The sequence below is a fragment of the Vespa crabro genome, chromosome 25, assembly GCF_910589235.1.
Source record: "Vespa crabro chromosome 25, iyVesCrab1.2, whole genome shotgun sequence".
Classification (NCBI taxonomy): domain Eukaryota; kingdom Metazoa; phylum Arthropoda; class Insecta; order Hymenoptera; family Vespidae; genus Vespa; species Vespa crabro.
The window spans coordinates 3,581,536-3,601,112 of record NC_060979.1 but is presented as its reverse complement, the minus strand read 5'-3'; the positions used below and the strand labels follow the sequence as shown (position 1 = coordinate 3,601,112).

General features: G+C 40.1%; 1 protein-coding gene across 21 annotated transcripts; it reads right to left on the bottom strand.

The window, feature by feature from the left end:
• Nucleotides 1-109: 109 nt before the first annotated feature.
• Nucleotides 110-18,393, bottom strand: LOC124432545 (myosin heavy chain, muscle). Of its 21 annotated transcripts, XM_046981599.1 has the most exons (9): nucleotides 17,933-18,393; nucleotides 16,746-17,849; nucleotides 16,550-16,642; nucleotides 16,108-16,402; nucleotides 9,298-9,428; nucleotides 3,692-3,905; nucleotides 3,264-3,574; nucleotides 2,346-2,682; nucleotides 110-2,217 (listed from the first exon to the last, which is right to left on the bottom strand). In XM_046981599.1, the coding sequence occupies exons 5-9, from the start codon at nucleotides 9,399-9,401 to the stop codon at nucleotides 2,041-2,043; spliced, it is 1,143 nt and encodes a 380-aa protein (XP_046837555.1). In that variant the 5' UTR covers nucleotides 9,402-9,428; nucleotides 16,108-16,402; nucleotides 16,550-16,642; nucleotides 16,746-17,849; nucleotides 17,933-18,393; the 3' UTR covers nucleotides 110-2,040. The 21 variants fall into 21 exon arrangements, with proteins under 21 accessions (XP_046837555.1, XP_046837552.1, XP_046837551.1 ...); XM_046981596.1 differs by having other exon boundaries at nucleotides 16,550-17,849; XM_046981595.1 differs by having other exon boundaries at nucleotides 16,108-16,642.
• Between the last annotated feature and the right edge of the window lie 1,184 nt (nucleotides 18,394-19,577).

The following is a 19,577-nucleotide window of genomic DNA, read 5'->3' as shown; positions in this document are numbered from 1 at the left end:
ATACCCAATCAATGTCAATATGTTTAATGCTTATTGTTAATACCTCCATTGCAGACGCAGTTCAATGACGAAGCTGAGGTAACCTATTAAATTGGTCTAATTTTCCAAATTCTGTTTAATTCTTCATTGTTATTATTATTATTATTATTATTATTAAATTTCTTTACATCTATCTTTAATAACATCAACATAAAATATCAATAATGACGGTACAGGTATGTGAGTGCGATTGTATTTTTGAGAATAGGGCTAGCGGTTAGCCAAGAGGAACATAAAGCGCAAATTTATACTATTAAAAAAAAAACAATATGCTTATATACATAGCATCGAGAGTTATATTAATATGTTAAATTAATAATAGCTTCGCAATTATGTACAGACAAACGTGTGAGATATAACAATGTATTTTCGTTAAAGTGTAGATTGTCGGAAGTTTTGTACCCTTATTTTGTGAAATACATATATAACCTATGATAACCATAAGTTTGAAGCGTGATATATAATTTTCAATAAAATGACGTAAGATCTTTTATTAATCATTTTCAGTCGTATTATGAGAAAATAGAAAAGATTTTAAAGCAACTTTAATAGCCGCACGTCATTCGGATAAAAATGGCATGGTATTTTTATAAAGATTCTCCAAGATATTGGAGAAGCCAAGAAAATGCAGAGTTGTATAATGCGTTTAAATAATTGCATTGAATACATACATGTCACAGAAGTGATAAAATTACTGAGTATATAATCGTTCGAATTAAGCATAAATAGTTTTGTAAATCTATAAAACGCAGTAATCGTGAATTTTACAAAGATCGGTAAGGCTACTTATTAATGTAGAGAATAAAATTCATCACACAGGATATATTTTCAATTTGATATTTAGAAACGTAAGTGGAAAGACGTGAGGTTATGTATCCGTTATGTATGATTAGTTTATAGCGATATTTAGTGAAAAATTGCGAAATCTTGGAGTCGATACGAATTAAGATATCTATAGTACACTCGTTCATTTTTATAATATATATATATATATATATATATATATATATATATATATATATATGTATGTATGTATGTATGTATGTATGTATGTATGTATATATAAAGTTAAAGTTATAGTTACCAGTAATAATTTTATAGGATGAGATAATAATAAAGACGCATATCGCTCATCTTAAAGGTAAGCCTCTTTTAAACAATTAAAGGCCCTTCGATTAAACGTTCTTTCGTTTAATTGAACGCACAGTAATATTTTTAATTGACAAAGATGTTCGATTTACGATGATACATAACGCATTGCAATATTATATTGCATTGCTTGATGCTTTGCAATGAATCGTATTTAAATGCGACTCATTAGTAGCAAAGTAGTAAAGAGAAAAAAAAGTTGTTTAACATTTCGAAATAAATATTTTCAACTTGAAAATAGTTGAATAAATATCCTAGATAAATAAGCTCGAATTAATTGATTATTATGACAAGATATAAAATCGGCGATGAAAAATATGCAATGACACGCGCGTTAAATGCGCCTGAACTTATTACAAAAATTGATTAGGAAGGCAGGAAAGGGAGAATTTAGTTGTTAGAAATTTGTGTATACCAGAACGATCGTTCTTTTGTCGAGAGTCGAACTTTCATTAGTTAAATAATAGAGTTTCGCATATAATAATATAAGACACTACCGACGCATCGGTCACATGTCTATTCATATCACATATATCTTTAAAGCGGTCCTTTTCTCTCTCTCTCTCTCTCTCTCTCTCTCTCTCTCTCTCTCTCTCTCTCTCTCTCTCTCATCACACCCGTCAATTTTATCGGCATAAACCATGCACGATATCATCATACTAGAGTAAATATCACATGGAAGGATGAAATTTCGATAGAATGTGTAGCATTAGCACACCGCCTAAGTAGGAAAGAATTACCACAGATTTTGTAGAACCGAACGCGAACTATCGACGGTATTTCTCATTCGCGACGGTGATAATAATTTATAAATCTTCGGAAAAATAATTTAAATACTTTCATGGAACAAGTTCAAGCGTAGGATTGATCTAATGATATAGCTATTTTATTTCCTTTCTCTACCCAATTTCTTAGTCTTCCTCTGAGCTCCTCCAAACTCTTTGATTTTGCCTTATTTATCCTCTTATATTTTACGTCTTTTGGCTTTGTCACCGACCTGTGATTACTCATTACTCTATTGTACGTCACCTGAAACAAAAAGGATAAAAAGGATTCTATAGTATCGAAAACGAAATTCGAATGGCTAGTAAAGAAATGCACATGTGTCCACTTATCGAAAAATATTGGAAAGATCGTCATTCTCGATCGTCGTTCACCTGAGCTTGTTGGCTCTCGTCTCTCGGTCTTTCACTTTCCAGAGAATCAGCTTCCTGTGCCAGTCTCTCGAAGCTACCGTAAAGCTCTTGCAGTCTGCCCTTCCCATTTCCAAAGTTCTTCGTCCGCCTCTCATCGCACTCGTAATTTTCCGTAGATTCGGATGGTTCCTGGTTGCTTTCACTATCGCCATCCTCTTCTACCGAATACACGGTTTCCAAGATTTCCGGTCTACGTAGAAAACCATTGCATCTTCGCATCGATGAATACTTGCTCGACGGCTCGACCGCATCCGATACCGATCGTATAACTGTTACGTCCGTGATGTTCGAACGAAATCTTGACGGAAGAAAACAAAAGAGATTTGTAGATTTTTAATTTTTTCTTAAGGCAAACATTCGCTAATGTTAACTTGGTTTTTTTCTTTCCCCCCCCCCCCCCCCCCCCCACTAGGAAGAAGAATTTCATTTGGATTAGAACTTGGAAGAATTTCGTCGTATCTCAATATATACGCAATCTCAAATGATTCTCGTCTTTACTAACTTTATAAAGACATTTTTCGGTACAATGTGAGAGTATAAGAAGCTTCCCGCGAGGTCTTGCCTACAAATAGCGGCCATCAAGGATTTTTTTCTCTTTTCTTTTTCTTTTTTTTTTCTTTCTTTTTTTTTTTTTTTTTTTTTGTTTTTTTGTCAGGAGGCGGAGCCAGCCTCTTCGCTGGATCAGATGCCGGAGACGGTCGGACTGTCTCTGGGTTGCGTCTAGGTTGCGAAGAGAACTAACGCATGCAAGGAGATCTTTCGTATCTCGTTAGATATCTTAATGTTTTCAACGGTTTGTTATAAAAGAGCCCTTCTAAATGAAAGTCTATATTATTAAGAAATGTAGGTGCATACGCGTGTTTATGTTATAATGTTTACCTCGGTGGTGCCGGGTCGTCCGCGGCCTCCTCGAGTACGACGGCGCTGTCGCTGTCTCCGAGACTGTCCAGTCTGTCGAGAGCATCGCATGGAGGAGAGTCTCTCGTACCTGTACCACTCCTTTCCGCCAGTCTACTTTGCAATTGCCGTATCACTCTTTGTTGCCTGAGAATAATCGATTCCCGTTGCACCAGGCTCGCCTCGATTTCTTTCTGCTTCCGACAAAGTCGCGATTCGAAGAGAAATAGTTGCGAAGACAATGTGCATAATTGTTCGGCCTTCTCTCTCGTTAGTCGTGCCACAAGCTCCTCCTGGAAAACGTTCAAGTAACCCATTTATTTATTATTTATCACACGCGAACCTTTCATAATCCGCTTTTATTTTTTTTGGAATCTTATCAAAAGCGTTGCATCCGTAGGGAACCTTACCTGCAATTTAAGCGTCCTCCGCCAAGCTAGCATTTGATGTGCCTGTGCCCTCTGTTTCGCCCTAAGCGCTGCTATCACTGATTTCGCTTCCTCCAATGATGTCACTTCCACATCATTTCCTTCTTTTACCACTTCCTCTGAAAAATCGTTTACCCTATCTTCCGTTACCGTCACCAACGGGTAGCTGTCCATCGATGTTTCGTCGAAACTGCTGCTGCAAGGGAAAGCGTAAGTTCTATCATCCTCGTTTACGTTGCAAGTTAAGAATGTTTACCTCTATCAAGCGATATCATATTTTGATCGTAATCATTTAAACACGTCTTATTTAAAATGCAATAGAGACGTCCATAGCAAGAAATAGGATGATATTATTTAATACGAATGCGATGGGGTATTGGGTAGGATCGATCGATATTTTCCAACTTTTTCGAATCCGAGCCGATTGCCCGCAGACTTCTGTCCGTCGATCAAAACGCTTCGCTTTCTCAAATTAAGTAAGTAAACGGAAGATATATTTAATATCAAAATAATTTTAATCACTTTTTCCGGCGAAAAACGTGGCAGAAATACCGTCAAAGAGAATATTAAGTTACGAATGAAATATAATTTTACTATACGTATAAGTAAACGATCGTCATATGTTTTTTGAGAACACACAGGTATAAATAGAATACTCATCTGTGTACATCGATTCTAAGGAACAGACAAATATATATATATATATATATATATATATATATATATATATTAGAATTTATTATTATGATATTATTCTTTTTAATATATGTTAAATTGGAATCGTTTATTCTTTCTTTTTTCTTTTTTTTCCTTCTTTTTAGGGAAATAAATAAGACGAAATATAGAAAAGTCTTTCCCTTCCTAAAAACAGAAAATAATCCTTTTTCAGTAAACGACGTAAATATTTTTAGCTTCTGGAAATAAACTTTTGAATACATCGACAACTGATACCATGCGATGTATTGAAAGGAAATACTGAGGTGCAATGTTGCAATTAATAGAGAATATATAGAAATTTATTATATGATACAAAACATCATTTATAGTCATTCATTAGGATACAGAGTAAAAGTTTTAAAAGTGTATAATATCTATTATATTTTAACGATATTATGTAATGTAAGAGTAATACTAAAAATACGCGCGATACGATGGAAGCCTTTCAAATAAACATCCATCGGGACGAACTTAATAAAATATATAGAATTTAAAAATAGTAGGCACATTTGTGCTATTAAAAACGGGACAACTTACCACCGCTCTATTGGGCTCTTAGTAGAATCGAAAAGATCCATCCAGGGACGAATGATGTTGTCAGATTGTCGTAACAGTTTCAACGGGAAGAAGACTGCTTAAAAGATCAGTCTTTCTTCGTTACCTAGAAAAAGTGAAAATTGATTACTTGTCGATTCTATCGCGATTAGAATTTTCTCACTCGAGTATTAGTTAATATTTATGACAAGTGTACGATTTGACTTATTTTATTATATACCTTATACATATTATCCTGTATACTTACCTTGCTACATTGCTCAGTTTTGATACTTATGTATTTCGCTTGATCGTTTGATTATTTCATTCCGAGTTGCTATCTAGTCTTAGAAATAGAATAGTTATAATTTCGAAAGAAAGTTTTTCGATGAGTATAAATGTTAATAGAAAGTGCACAGGTAAAAACAAACAAGGACAAGGACGCAAGGACTTGAAGTAAAAAATGGGTCCAAGAATGTTGATTGAACTTATGTTAAAAGTGCGATAAACAATCCTATCAATGTACGTATCTAAAAAGCAGACACGATAAGATAAATAACATTTCCCCGTAATGACATTTGTTAAATTTTCAATTATAAACAACAATGATTTTATTCGCGATGTCTATTGATTAATTCGCAAATCTCCTGAAATAAACATAGATATTTCTCTTCGCGGCTCAACAAAAAAGAATTACTTTTGGCCAATGAAATTTGTAGTTGGCATTAGAGAAGAACACGGCGAGTAGTATCTTCTTACCATCCTTTTCCTCGATTTACCTCCCTCCCTCCCCCCTTTCTCCCTCTCTCTCTCTCTCTCACTCTCTCTCTCTCTCTCTCTCTCTCTCTCTCTCTCTCTCTCTCTCTCTCTCTCTCTCTCTATTTCTCGCAGAGCTTCTTGGATGCTGGGAGGTGTAAAAAAGAGAAGGACGGTGTATAGATCACGCACGTATGAGGTAGATTGCGGGGTGCTGGCCAATCATGAAATCAGGTACACGTGCAGTACCAGACGGTGTACACCGTAGGATACGTCTTATTATAGAACCCACGGGGTTCCACCTTGCGTTTAAGAAGAAGGTATCGGCCATTCTTTCTTTCTCCTTCGAGCTAGCCTAAGCGAAAGAGATAGATAGATCGATAGATGGATAGATAGATGGAGAGAGAGAGAGAGAGAGAGTGAGTGAACAGGCTTGAAAGGAACGAAAAAGCAATGTTTCTATGGTCGAGCGAAGAGATGCTTGCGAGAAAGAGAGAAAGAATATTACAGAGGTGTGTCTACCGACCCACGAGGTCAACATTGTTACCTTCATTATTGGTATAGCCCTGAACACAACTTTCTTCTTATGTTTCTTTTCCTTCTTTTATATCTTTTTTTTCATTTTCATCATGTATGAGCATAATTGGTGAAAATTGTAAAAAGGGGACACAACAAATAAAATCAATAAAGAAGAATTTATTCTAGAAACATACTGAAACTGTTGTGTGAGTGAAAATATTAATAAAATCATGAAATTATTAACTAATAAAACTATTGGATACTAATTGGAAGTAATTAAATTTAAACTGACTTTAAATTTAAATAAAACTCCAAAAACGGCATGTGAATTCTCTCTCTCTCTCTCTCTCTCTTGCCCTCAAGCATTTCTATAATACATCGTCGCGTAGAAGAAACGAAGTAGGCGATAAATTTTCGTTCTATGGTGAGCACGCGTGCGCACGAACCTGTATTCCCTTTATTTACTACGAAACCGATACGCGATATACAACAGCGAAGGTGCAATATTCCGGCAAAAAGGCGCGAGATGATGTATCCTGGGCATCGTGCAATCAATTACTTTCCCCTGAGATGCACAGTATGTGTATTAAACAGAAAGAGCGTATATCCCGTGTCTTCTTAAAGCTCTCACAAAGTCGATTGCCATTTTTTTCACTTTGACTCAATGCTCGTCTTTAGAAGAAAGTAGAAGTGTCGTTAGCATATTAGCAGCATGAATGATGGCACGACATTCATTTTCCACGTGACTGGCAGCAAAAAGACCAACTACTTTCCTTTTATTAGACGATCGCAGTTGGTTTATGCATCTTTTACTGAAGTTTGGAAGCGTAACGCTTTAAGTGCCACCATGAAACGAACAAAATGCAAAGGAAGAGACAAAGTAAAAGGAAAAAGAGAGAGCGAGAGACAGACCTTTAGAACATCGTAGATTCGCATCTTTAGTTAATTACTTGTATTTTCCGCCTCTGGCCATCAACTCGAAAACTCTGATCTCTCTCTCTCTCTCTCTCTCTCTCTCTCTCTCTCTCTCTCTCTCTCTCTCTCTCTCTTCCCCTCTTCTCCTCCTTGCGATTTATCCTCAACACGGCAAATACGTAATCTATCACGATAGATAAGCCTGTATTAGTTGCCTTAAGCTTTATCTGAATGTCGAATCGACGCAGTGGCCATGGATGAACATTGAACATGCATGCGGTTATCGAAACTTCTTCTTGCTTTTCCTTCTTCGACTTTGCTACTTTTACAGGATCGTTGTCTCATCGTTGTTTTTTTTTAACCGAACTAAAGAACTAGCCCTTCGCTTAAGAAAGAGTCAAAATGTACCTCTAATCGTATACAAGCGGATCCGTTCTCTTTCTTTTCTTTTTCCTCTACTTTTCTTCGTTTTCTCTAATTCTCTTTGTTTATCTGAGGCCGAAAGAAATAGCATCGCTTTCTTTCTCTCTTTCTCTCTGACGTTCTAGAATTATACACGATCTTACTAATTTTTCCAAATCCATCGTGGAAAAGAACTTATCGTCGGCAAGTTCATTATCGCTCGAGCAGCACGATATCGTGGCTATTTCTCGATCTTAATCTAACTTTATCTCCTCGGTAAGATAAAGTACATTTTACCCCTTCCCGATTAAAAATCCATTCAATTTGCAATCTATATTGAGCCTATATAGAATTCTTGAAAAATATTATTTACCGATCGATTCATTTTCGGTCGAGAACCAAGAGAAATGAGAAAAAAGGCTTTCTTTTTTAGTATCTTTTCTTGAAAGCTTTCATTTCACTGGTAAATTCGTGCTATGGTCGCGCATCATCGCACTCATCTTAATATTTAGGCATTAAATTGTCACGCGTGCCGCGAATGCATTCAATGTGTGTGTGTAGGCACATACGTCACTACTATCTACGTTGAGTTAACGAGGAGCAGGATAGATCCGATTATCATAGAAATCATCGACGAGATAATATACTACCTTTCATCGGCTTTAATTCGTGACGTAAAAGCATACGTCGAAATGAGAAATGAGTTTTTTTCGTTTTCAACGCGAAATGATTCTTTCTCAGGATTAGCATTTGCTAGTATTTTGTGCTTTTTTTCCCTCTCATCTCTTTTCCGTATCCTTCTACTCTTAATCTATCTTTTTTCTTTTTTAATAGCCTGCAGTGACCCGCTTTCCGCGATAGAATTTTCAAGTGCGCTTGAAATTAGCACGGGTTAGCTGCTATTGCCCCGCATAACATCGACCAAACGACTTTCCAGATGCTTACTTTTGATGTTAATTACGCTTTGGCGCCGTGTATGCGCGAGTTGCATCGAGAACAAAGTGTTGATTAATTAACGAACGAAGGAAATACTTTTAAGTTCAACGTTAAATCGAATAGATATTTAGATCCAAGAAATCGAGAGTAATTACGTCGCTTAATGACGTAAGCGTAAGCAAATATAACAATACTCGTATTACGTTTGTGTGTGTGTGTGTGTGTACGTACTCGTATTAACAAAAAAAAAAAAATAAAAAAGATCGTAAAGTTTAATATTTCCAAAAATACTGCACAATTTTAAGATTAAGTTTCCAAACGCTTCTTTCGAATGGATGTTTTACGGTAATCGTAATCCACGACTTTTCGTTAGTTTCGAGAACGCAGAATTTTTCGCAGCACGAACGTTCTCTATCTAAGCGATCGAGATTCACCTCTACGTTAGGTAACGCTTGTTCCTAATTTTCTTTTTTATTTCTTTTTTGCAACGTGGTATACGTCGATTGAGAAGAAACGCTTCCAGGCAGCGACGGCCTTTAAATCTACATTTATTTCGAATTATGATAGAATATCGACTTGGTGGATGATAGAAAAATCAATTTTCAAATAACATAACGAGAGTTTTACGTTCTGCGTACATATTCTTGTTTCTATGCAATAAGTATATTTCTTCGTCGGAAGTGTTGTTAGTTTTCTTTACGATATCTCGGTAAAAGCATTGAGGAGAAATTTGTAAGTCGCAAGACTTCTCCTTTGACTTTCCTTCCTTTGAGAAAACACGTACCATGCTAATTAGAGTAGATATGTACCTACTTCCCAAGGCGATTCGAAGATATGAATCTTTGCGTAGACTAGCAATGGATCGCTTTTTGTGGAATAGACTTTCCGTTATAAAACTATTGAGTGTTTCCATCTTCTTGATCTTGGCTGCGATACGTACCTGCAACAGAGGAAAAAAATGGCTTCACCATCAAAATACAACATTCGACGTTTTTCCAATAATTATTTGCAAATAAATTTCAAGCCCTAATTGCTGAACATTTAAGCGATTCGTTGTTTCCATTCGCAAACGAGGTTTCTCTTTCTCTCCTCTCATTCCCTTTATCTATCTCTATCTATCTCTCCTTTCCAAAGGAGCGCTCGTTAGGGTGAATTCGATGCGGCATAGGCACGACGAGTGAAGAAAGAAAGAAAGAAAGAAAGAAGGAAAGAAAGAAGGAAGGAAAGAAAGAAAGAAAGAAAAGGAAAGGGGAAGGGAAAAAGAGAGAGAGGGAGAGAGGGGCGACTCGTCGTTGTAGTTAGAGTCTGGCGATCGATCGAAAGGATATATCGCGGCCGCCACGCTACGAACAAGAAGGTTTCTCCACCGGGGACAAGAAGGTAATCCCCTTTTGCTCGTACCTCGAGGACACCGGATACAAGCTTGCATTACTGGCGCGCCATCGTGAAAAGCGATCTTCGTTAAAGAGAGAATATTTTGTCGAAACGAGCAAAAGGTCTTTTCCTCCTCCACCTCGACTGCCTCGTTAAGGACTTTGATGTGCGTCAACTATATCTATAATAATAAGAAGAGGATCGTGAGCCTCGTTCCTTATATGACGTTTGCAAAGAAGCTTTTATCTATTCTTTAAAATACGAAAGTAAAATTTCATATGAAATATGCCAACAAATTATTTCATTTTCGAAAAAAGAAAAAATTACATTTTACCGTGTAATTTACACTTTAGAAGATTAAGAAGGAAAAGGAGGAAAGGCGCATAGATTCATAAAGTATGAAGACGACGAAAAGTAGAAGATTGAATCGGATTTCTTGCATAATTAATAGCAACTCTGAAAAACTCGATGGAGGAGTCCTCCTCCTTCCCTTTTTCAAACTCTTCTTCATCCTTTTCCTTATCTCCTCCTTCTTCTGCTTCTTCTCCTCTTCCTCCTTCTCCTGTTTCTGCTCCTCCTCCTCCTCCTCCTCCTCCTCCTTTTTCTTCTTCTTCTTCTTCTTGGATAGTGCTACATCGGCATTAGAGGCAGAACACGTTCTCGGAGAGTTGGCATTTGCCGAGGAAAAGGTGAACGTATGGCGGTGCCGCGCGTTCTTTCTGAACAGCCGCTTGCACGAAATACTATATATGCACACGATGTCTGTGCACACTTATGTACGTAGATGCACAATAATTATTTGGACAAAGCGCGTAAATTCAAGACATTTCGCGCGTTTGACGTTTTAGTAGTTGATATACATATAGGTAGATAAACGCGTAGAAATGCGCGCATACAAATAACATTATACATAGATATGTGTATTATACGTATGTACGATGATGGAACGATCGTTATGAGGCGTAGCACCGTGTTCTTTTTCATAGCAGCTGCCAATCGCGACTCGCCGTACGTCATCTTCCTCTCTCTTCTCTTTTCTCCGCTCTTCGTCTCACCTGACCACCTCATCCTGGTGTTCGATCGCGGTGCTATTTGCAGAACTCGCTTTCTTCATCCGGTACTCTACGTACATGTACAATATCTATACGTATATGTCGTGTTTGTACATAGGCGCACATACGTAGGCACATATACGTAAGTACTCGGTACGTATGCAGTGTCCTTTCTTCCATCTCTCGTCGTCCTGACATAACTCACCGATGGTTCGCCATTACCGTAACTTACCGCTCACTATCTTTCCTTCTTGCTGCTCCTGGCTCGTCCTTCGATGCTCGAACTTTCTGACTTGCATAGCTTCCTTTTCTTCTACTTTTCTTTCCTCTTTTTCGTTTCATTCATTCTTCTTTATTCTATTTCCGTCTTTTTCAATGCTTTTACTTTCACGGAATCTGGTTCAAGAGCACTCGATGGCAAGGTCATCTTTGCAGTCAAAAATGAATAAATCAAGTTAAATACTATAGCTCTACACCCCACCCCATCCATCCACCCCTCTCTCCTCGAGGAATACTTATTTTATATATTAATTTGAGAAGAATTTTAACTTATGCACAATAGGTATGTGATATTGAGAGTCAAAGGGAGACGTCGTTCGAAACTATACAGATAAAGAAAATAGAAAGTGGTGCAGGAATGATTTGACACATATTTTTGTCTCGACGATTCTCGTCGAGTAAATAAGTAATAGGTTTACTCCCACACGAAAATACCTATATAATAATTATTTCTTCCCTTTTCTATACCTCTTTAAAAGGGGAGGGGAAGGGGGTGGGGAAAAGTATGCGAACATCGCATACCTGAAGAATCCAACAAGGACGCGTTAGGCTACCTTAGTCTTTCTCATTTGAATACATATATAAATTTACAAGGGGATCGTGATTTCATAGGATCGTAACCCGTGTGACGAATAAACATAAATCGGCGGGGAAACGCGAGAGTACGCCAACGAGCGGAGGAACGAAGGAAGGATCAGGATGGAGGAGAGGAAGTAATAGTAGTATAGTGGAAGAAGTTGCGCCAAGGCGTGCACACACACACACACACACACACACACACACATTCGCCTATATATGGGAGAATCCGTCGATTTAAATTGTAGATGAATATCCTTTCGCAAAAATCTTTTTTCGCGATCAGGATAGAAGCAAAGGGCACACGTCGTCCGCCTTCAGACGTAGAGGGGTGTCTTTTATCCAGCGCTCTTTTTAGCCTTTTACTTTCTATTATCCCTCAAGATATAATCAATTTCTAAAGGGAATTCTTTCAAAAATAAATATTCCTCAAGCTAGATATCAGCTTGAGTTACAGTTAGGAACGCGACGTCAAGTGGGGGAGAGAACAGCCGATGGTGGGATCGGAGGTAGCACCGGTAGTACGCTCGACCCAGATTAAATTCACAAACTCATTCGACGTAACAACGTTATCCTTTGTTCGTGAAAACGTCAGATGTAAAAATTGCCGCACACAATTAACATCTGATACAATTCTTTCGTTCGACATTTGTCGAATATCGTCATACTCGGTGGCAATCGTTTTAGTGGCGTCCTAGGAGTTGGACGAGTCGTTAACGTTGCCAGGTAAAAAATGAGAAGAAAAAAAAATTCAAGAAACGAGAAGAGAAAAGGAAAAGTAAAACGGACGAATAAAGAAACGAATTTCAAGTTAGTGGGAACAGCTCGTTCGTAGGTACGACGTGACTCTGGAGTGGCATTTATCGGCATAAAGAGTTGATTTTTTTTTTTTCTCTTTTTTTCTTCTTTTTTTTTTTTTTTTATCTATACACACACGTATTTACAATGGGGATTCCAAGGAGCCGTTAGAACGAAGAGCATTGTTCGGTAAACGAAGCCTGAAAACTACGGGAGCGCGCTTGGCAGTCACTCTCGGCTCGGCTTTCGAGTCGGCGATCGATCGATGCACCGACATTTCACCTGTCTAAAGCCATACCACCCGCCTCTTCCTCTTCCTCTTCCTCTGCCCGTCCCGCCCCGCCCCGCCCCGCCTCGCCCTTCGTCTCATCGGAAAACTCTCTAACAAAGGCAAACTCGAGCTAATCTCCGAGAATACGGTCAAAATCGTCTATTTTATTGGTAACGAGGCCGTGACTTTTTCTGCGTTTAAATAAATCACTTATGCCTTAACGTTCACCAACGTTTCCAATATCGTTCCGTATTCTGACAATTAAGATCGAACGCGATCCAGTCTCTGTATATTCTAATCGACTATTCTAGATCCACCTCGTGCATTATTTTTGACATTTCTTTTCTGTCGAACGAAAGGAGCAAGTTTAACGATCATTCAGTTGGCAGTTATAAACGAGCCTCGAATCGTTTATCCTCCTTTTGCGATATTTATTGTTTTCCGCGAGCGGTATTAGCGAGATAAGAGAAGGAGGAAGTAATTACCTATGTACCTACGTACGTCCGCGTCTATGCGATAAAATTGTTCGCGCTAGGGCTCTATAGTTGGATACGTGAATGTACAGATACGTACTACGATTGTGTTTACGGCCATGTCCAGATCGCAAACGACGGTCAATGAGTCACTCTCACCTTTGTAAGAGAAGCCGTTAATAAGAAAGAAAATCACGTAGAGTACGCGCCTCGAATGATCGACATCAAGAGGAATCCTTTGGCACATATGGAAATAGCTATTATATCGATTTCGATTCTACCTTTACATATATACATATTATACCTATAGACCATTATTTTGTCCAAAATAATTATGAGTAAAAGAAACGAAAAGGAAGAAAGAAAGAAAATCATGTTCGCTCATGCACGACAATGTGTTAATCTTTACGTTTATCGATGTTACGTTCGCTAACATCGTTCTTTTTTCCTTCATTCGCATCTCGATCGTGTTGCAAACTCGGTTGGCAAAACACGTGCAACATCGTACGAGATCGTAATGTCCTCCTTCTCTCGTCACATCACTTTTTGAAATTTTCTCGCGGAGGCAAAAAAAGAAAGTTCCTCTTTCTCAGATCTTTCGTAAGTTGGCAGGGGAGCAGATTCTACAATGAGCGAGTGATCCGCGCGTTAATTAGGGCCGACCGCTTAATTGAGCGTTTCGGTCGCTTCGTTAGTGTAAAAAGAGGAGATAGAAAGGCGCCATAAATGAGAGCGAGAGAGAGAAAGAGAGAGAGAGAGAGAGAGAGAGAGAGAGAGAGAGAGAGATAGTACTGCCGGCTCAGAGAAAACTCTATTCCGCAATTTCCTCCGCCTTACGTGGGAAACGCATAATCGCGTGAAAGAGGTCGACTCTTTTGACTCGGTACTCGATATCATAGAAAATAAAATGATTAATAAAACGATATGCTCGATAGTTTGCTTTAACGAAGAGACTAAGAAAGTCTACGATTCTCAGAAGATTCTTAATCTACTGCTTTCTCGGGTCTTCCTCCACTTTTATATAGGAGCAATCTCACTTTACTTTCGAACAATGTCGTGCCGTTGCATTATTGCTCATTTGTTTTTACGTCTTAATTAAGGCATTCTCCTTTTTATTATTTAGCTAAATATTTTCCAGGAATATCTACGTCCTTCCTCAAATTTATAACGTGGTTCCTTTGCATTCGCGCCTTTCTTACACCCACTTCGAGTACGTTATTTTTATTCGACTCCCCATAGCAGTTTTTGTAACTTTCTATTCCCTTTATTGGCAGAGGCACACTTTCAAGGAGGCTCGGATAACGACCCTCTTTCGTATGCAAAGTCGCAAACCGTAACGCGCGCAGTCATTAAACGTTTCTAAAAGGTGATCTCTCTCTCTCTCTCTCTCTCTCTCTCTCTCTCTCTTGCTCTCTGTCTTTTGGTGGAACCCAATATCGCACGCGATACTTCAAGGCGGCGTTATTTAAGGCGGCGCCACACGGTGCTTTGCCTTTAGAGATCTAACGGAGAGGTAGGAAGAAAAAAAAGAAACAAAAAAAAGAAAGAAGAAAAAGAAAAAAGGAAAAAAAAAAGGAATAGAAGAAAAAGGAGAGAAGAAGTAAGGGGTGAATGCGAGGGCAAAGAAAAAGGAAGGGCCAGGCGAATTAGCATTTCAATTTGTCCCGCAGGTGTTCCGCGTGCGAGTATGCGCGACATCGGGCACAACACCGTTCCACCGGCACGTTCTCTCGCCAGCGGGTTGTCATTTTCGAGGGGCAGGGGGTTGGGGCCGAGAGGAAGCTCAAATACGTAGGCATTTATTTACATGCGGGACCGACATCGCGACCTTATCTTATCCACCTGCGCACCGTCCGTACGTCATTGCGATTGCTCTCGTACTATTGCTCTTCTTTAAAAAAAAAAAAAAAAAAAAAAAAAAAAAAAAAAACAAGGGGCAGATAAGTCGTGCGTAGTTATTTCTTTATAATAAAAAGAGATAAAGAAGAAATGATGAGCACCGTTAGAACAACGGAGAAAAACGTTGTAGTCTTTTCCGATCATCGATCAAATCTAAAGGGACTTTATCGTTTAATGGAATTTCAGGAAATTGGATCAGCCGACCATCGTCGGGTTTTACGATCTTAATTAAGTTTCGTCGACATTGGCGACGGCGGACTGCGAACGGGAGCACGAAATGTTTGCATAAATGAGCGGCCACCGTCAGTCAGACCCGGGTATTTATTGTTTTCGCATAAATGTCGATTGTTATTGCGGCAAAGGAGAGAAAAAGAAAAAGAAGTAAAATGTAGGCGCGGACAAATGTCGATGGTTAAACAGTCTCCCCGCGGAAAGAATTTCTCACATTTTTCATCGATACTTGAACAAGAATGTGACGCGTTTTTCATTTTCTTCCTTAGCCTTTATTCTCCAAAAATTAAATACGAAATCGTTAATTTTCTATTCGATCCTTTTTGTTTCTTTATTCGCGCGCATTCCGGTCTCCCTGGGGTCTAGACACGCCACGCGGTAAATAAATAAATGCTACTAGCTCCAGACGATAGACGAGAGAAAGAACGAGAGAGGGAACTTCTACCATGTCCGAGACCTCGTTAATTTATATCCTATCGATTCTCTCGGCTCTGCGAGTGTACTGCCGTCGTGTTTGCTTTCACGATTTGTAATCTCTCGATCTAATTTACATCTAGACGCAAACCGTCCGACAGAGTAAGTTTCTTTAAGAAAACGTTTCTGTAAGAAAGATTCTGATGATTCTGATGAAAGAAATAGCAGAAAGTCGGAGAAAGGCATATTTACCTGAAATTACTTGCCCTTATGGTCTTCATGGCTCGTCAAACTATTCCTCTCTCTCTCTCTCTCTCTCTCTCCCCCTCTCTCTCCCTCTCTCTCCCTGATAAATAGGAGTTTCTGTAGTCCTTGAAAAGGTTCTTCTTCACGTCTTCTCGCCGCTTCCCGCCACTGATCGATCACTTTTTGAGAAAGACGGAGAGAGAAAAAGAAAGGCCGGAAAGGCGTCTCTACTCCTGTTTCACTCGCGAGCAGTATCACTTTCCTCGATCTAACGGGGCTGGATCGGCGCGTGCACAGTTTTCTAACGAACGAATGAAAACAAACGATGACAAAGGATCGTGCCCCTTGTTGCCTACGAGCAGCAGTCGCGTCCGGTATATATTCGATGAAGCGCACAAATATCGATTGCCTTTCGAGAAAGGATGAAAACAATATCAGTTTCACGCACCGATGCAATGGACATCCATATCTCTCTTCGCGGTCATTTGAAAAGTGGGTGGGAAACGCGCGCACGTTCCTTCGAACTTTGCGCTAGCCCCGACTGACAATGAGAAAGCTTCGTGAGCCACTCGAGGAGGTTAGTTATGGCCGCAAAAGTGGCCGCGTAAACTTCCCTCCTTTCTCTCCTTGGCAAACTCGCTTACGCTTATGCCGCCTTCTCCGCTCGGCCGACGGACGAGCATACACAGGGCACCCCCCCTCCTGCCCCTTTTTACACTCTACTCGTGCCGTTCTCGTTGTTGTTAACAACGGCTCTACTAAACTCGTCTCTCGCTCATTTTCTACACGTCCCAAGCGCTTTCCTCCCCCCACACCGTCCCCCAGCCCTTTAGTCTCAATCCCTTCGATCCTTTTTCTCACTCTCGTTTGGAAATGCGTAAAGCCGTGTGACAAAGTCGCGTTACATTCATGACGCTGCTCTTGAAAACAAAGAGAGCACTCTCTTTTCTCGATCTAATAAAATCTATCTATATCCGTGATACTCGACAAATATACGTATTTTTCTTTACGATTATGGATAAACGAGGAACGTTTCGATAGTCGTTGACAAGTCGTTCGATACTCGCATGAATCTCGTATAATTCTAAACGGAGAAGAAATCGATAAGAAATAGAAAAGGTCTTATTGTAAGACGATCGAAAGGAAGACAAGGTTCGAGGAGTCGGTCGGCAGGTGCCAGTTGACGAAAGGTCCTCCTCGTGTCGGTAAAGGAGGGAGTAACTCGCGATCCGTTCGAAGGAGAAACAGGGTAGTGGTGGTGGCGGCGGGAGGGGGGGGGGGGGGGGGAAGGAAAGGGTAGAGGACTGGTTTTACGTGAAACCTCTCGACCCGACCAGCCGGACTGCTTCGTTGCGACCGCGAGGGAGGCGCGAGGGAGGCACCACACAAGGGACTCGTGAGAGAGAGACGAGACGGAGCCGAGAGGGAGGCACGACGAGAGGAGTGTGTATGGTGAGCGGACACGGCAGCGTTGGGTCCCGTTCTTCGGAGAGAGGCTTACTCCATGGAGCGCGAGGAAGTACTGTTACTTGCAGAGAGAAAGGGGGAGAGGGAGAGAGAGCGAGAGCGAGAGAGAGAGAGCCCGCGGCGTGGCGCACCGGCAAAACGCGCCAGATCCAGATCTGACCGTTTCGTCCAGCGACGAAACGCGTCGTACAGCCTCTTCTACTTTCTTTTCGCTCACTCGCTGTCGATCGACTTGCCTTTTCCTTCCTCTTTATTCCAAATCCGTTCATACAACACTATATCTAACGTATTTATATGTGTCATGAGTATTCTCTCTCTCTCTCTCTCTCTCTCTCTCTCTCTCTCTCTCTTTCCTGCCTTTTACCGTATTATATAGGAGTCAATGCTTTTGTTTACGATCGTCGCACTTTTCATTTGCCGCTTATATGTACTACCGAATGGCCGGACGTACGTACGCACGTACGTACGTACGTACGTAACGTACGTGAGAGAGGTGTACAATTCCACGCGAATGAATTTCCCGGATCTTCTTTTTTACATTCGTCTCTCCCTCTCCCTCCCGCACACGCACACACGCACACAAGCACACACTCACGCACGCACGCACGCACGCACACCCGCCCGCACGCCCGCACGCACTCACACTCTCTTTTACGCAAAACGTCAAAACAAACGCATACGTCTTCCTGCGGTGGCTTGCTACAGGATGAAAAACTCTCTCTGTAAATATCTTTTCTCCGTGAAGAATCGCGTAAAAAATGAAACACCACGCAATATCACCGCTCCGTGGTCGCGGCACGACTGACCGGCGAACCGCCTCCGCGCCGGTTCCGCGACGCGCTCAGGTACGTACGAATGATTCTCTTACCCCCTACTCTGATCGATCTGAACTTTTTTTTAACGCGTTTACTTTTATTTTCTTTTCCTTCTCGAAGATAATACCGTTCTCAACGAGTTCGAAAGATTTTCACATCGAGGACTAGATTTAGACAAATAATTCGTAAGTTTGGTCCAACGTTCGATTCCTTTATTCGGCGCGAAAGGAGGTGCGCGCGAACGTTGGAAATCGGAGCAAGATACGAGGAGACACTCGGGCCTGTTTACTTTCGTAACGGTATGCACTTCGCCGATGACATTTTCCTTCTTTCGCGAGATATCTCGTCATTGAAATGACGATACCTCTGACATATTCCTTATTATCCTTCGTTAAATTGGTCCTATTCATTAAACAAAAATGATTTCGGACAATTTTGTCCTAACGAATATCACTGTAAATGGCGCGTTTCCTCGATAACGCATTACATATTAAACGTAACACAAGAATCTTTTTTCGAGGGACCATTAACTTTATCTTTAATATAGAAAACAGCCTTTAAAAGGCTGAAAGAAAATCCTAAACCGGCAACCCTGCATTCGAATATACATATGTATGTATACGGTCGATGTGGTTGTAGCACGCGCTTTGTATGCGGCTAGAAACGGACGCACGGTACTGGCGTGTGCACTGCGTTTTTCGTATTAGTGCGCGCCTGTGTGCAAGTCCTCCGCATATGTTCGAGCACTCGGTCGAGCGGGTGTAACCGGTTTCACCAATTTTTTTCCCGAAATACACACTCGCGATGGTTCGTAAAATTGTACGACCCCATTGTAGTCGTTCGACATCTGGGAAAGCTAGTCTATATATACATATGTGTATATATATATATATATATATATATATATATATATATATATATATGCGCGTACACACACATTAATTCGCCTCATTAAAACCCTACGTTCGCGCGTACCACTTAACCTTTTCTTCATTCGTCAAATGCCTAGAAATTCGAGATCTAGATCGAATCTTACGATTTTCGCAAACATTGAAATCATTAGAATCAGCGATTTTCTCCATCAGCCGACTCGAGCTAATTCTATTTTTTTTTCCACCCACTCGTCGACTTTCTCTTGAACCTTTCGAAAATTCATGAAAACTCGGTCTTAGACGAATTTATCGTAGAGATATG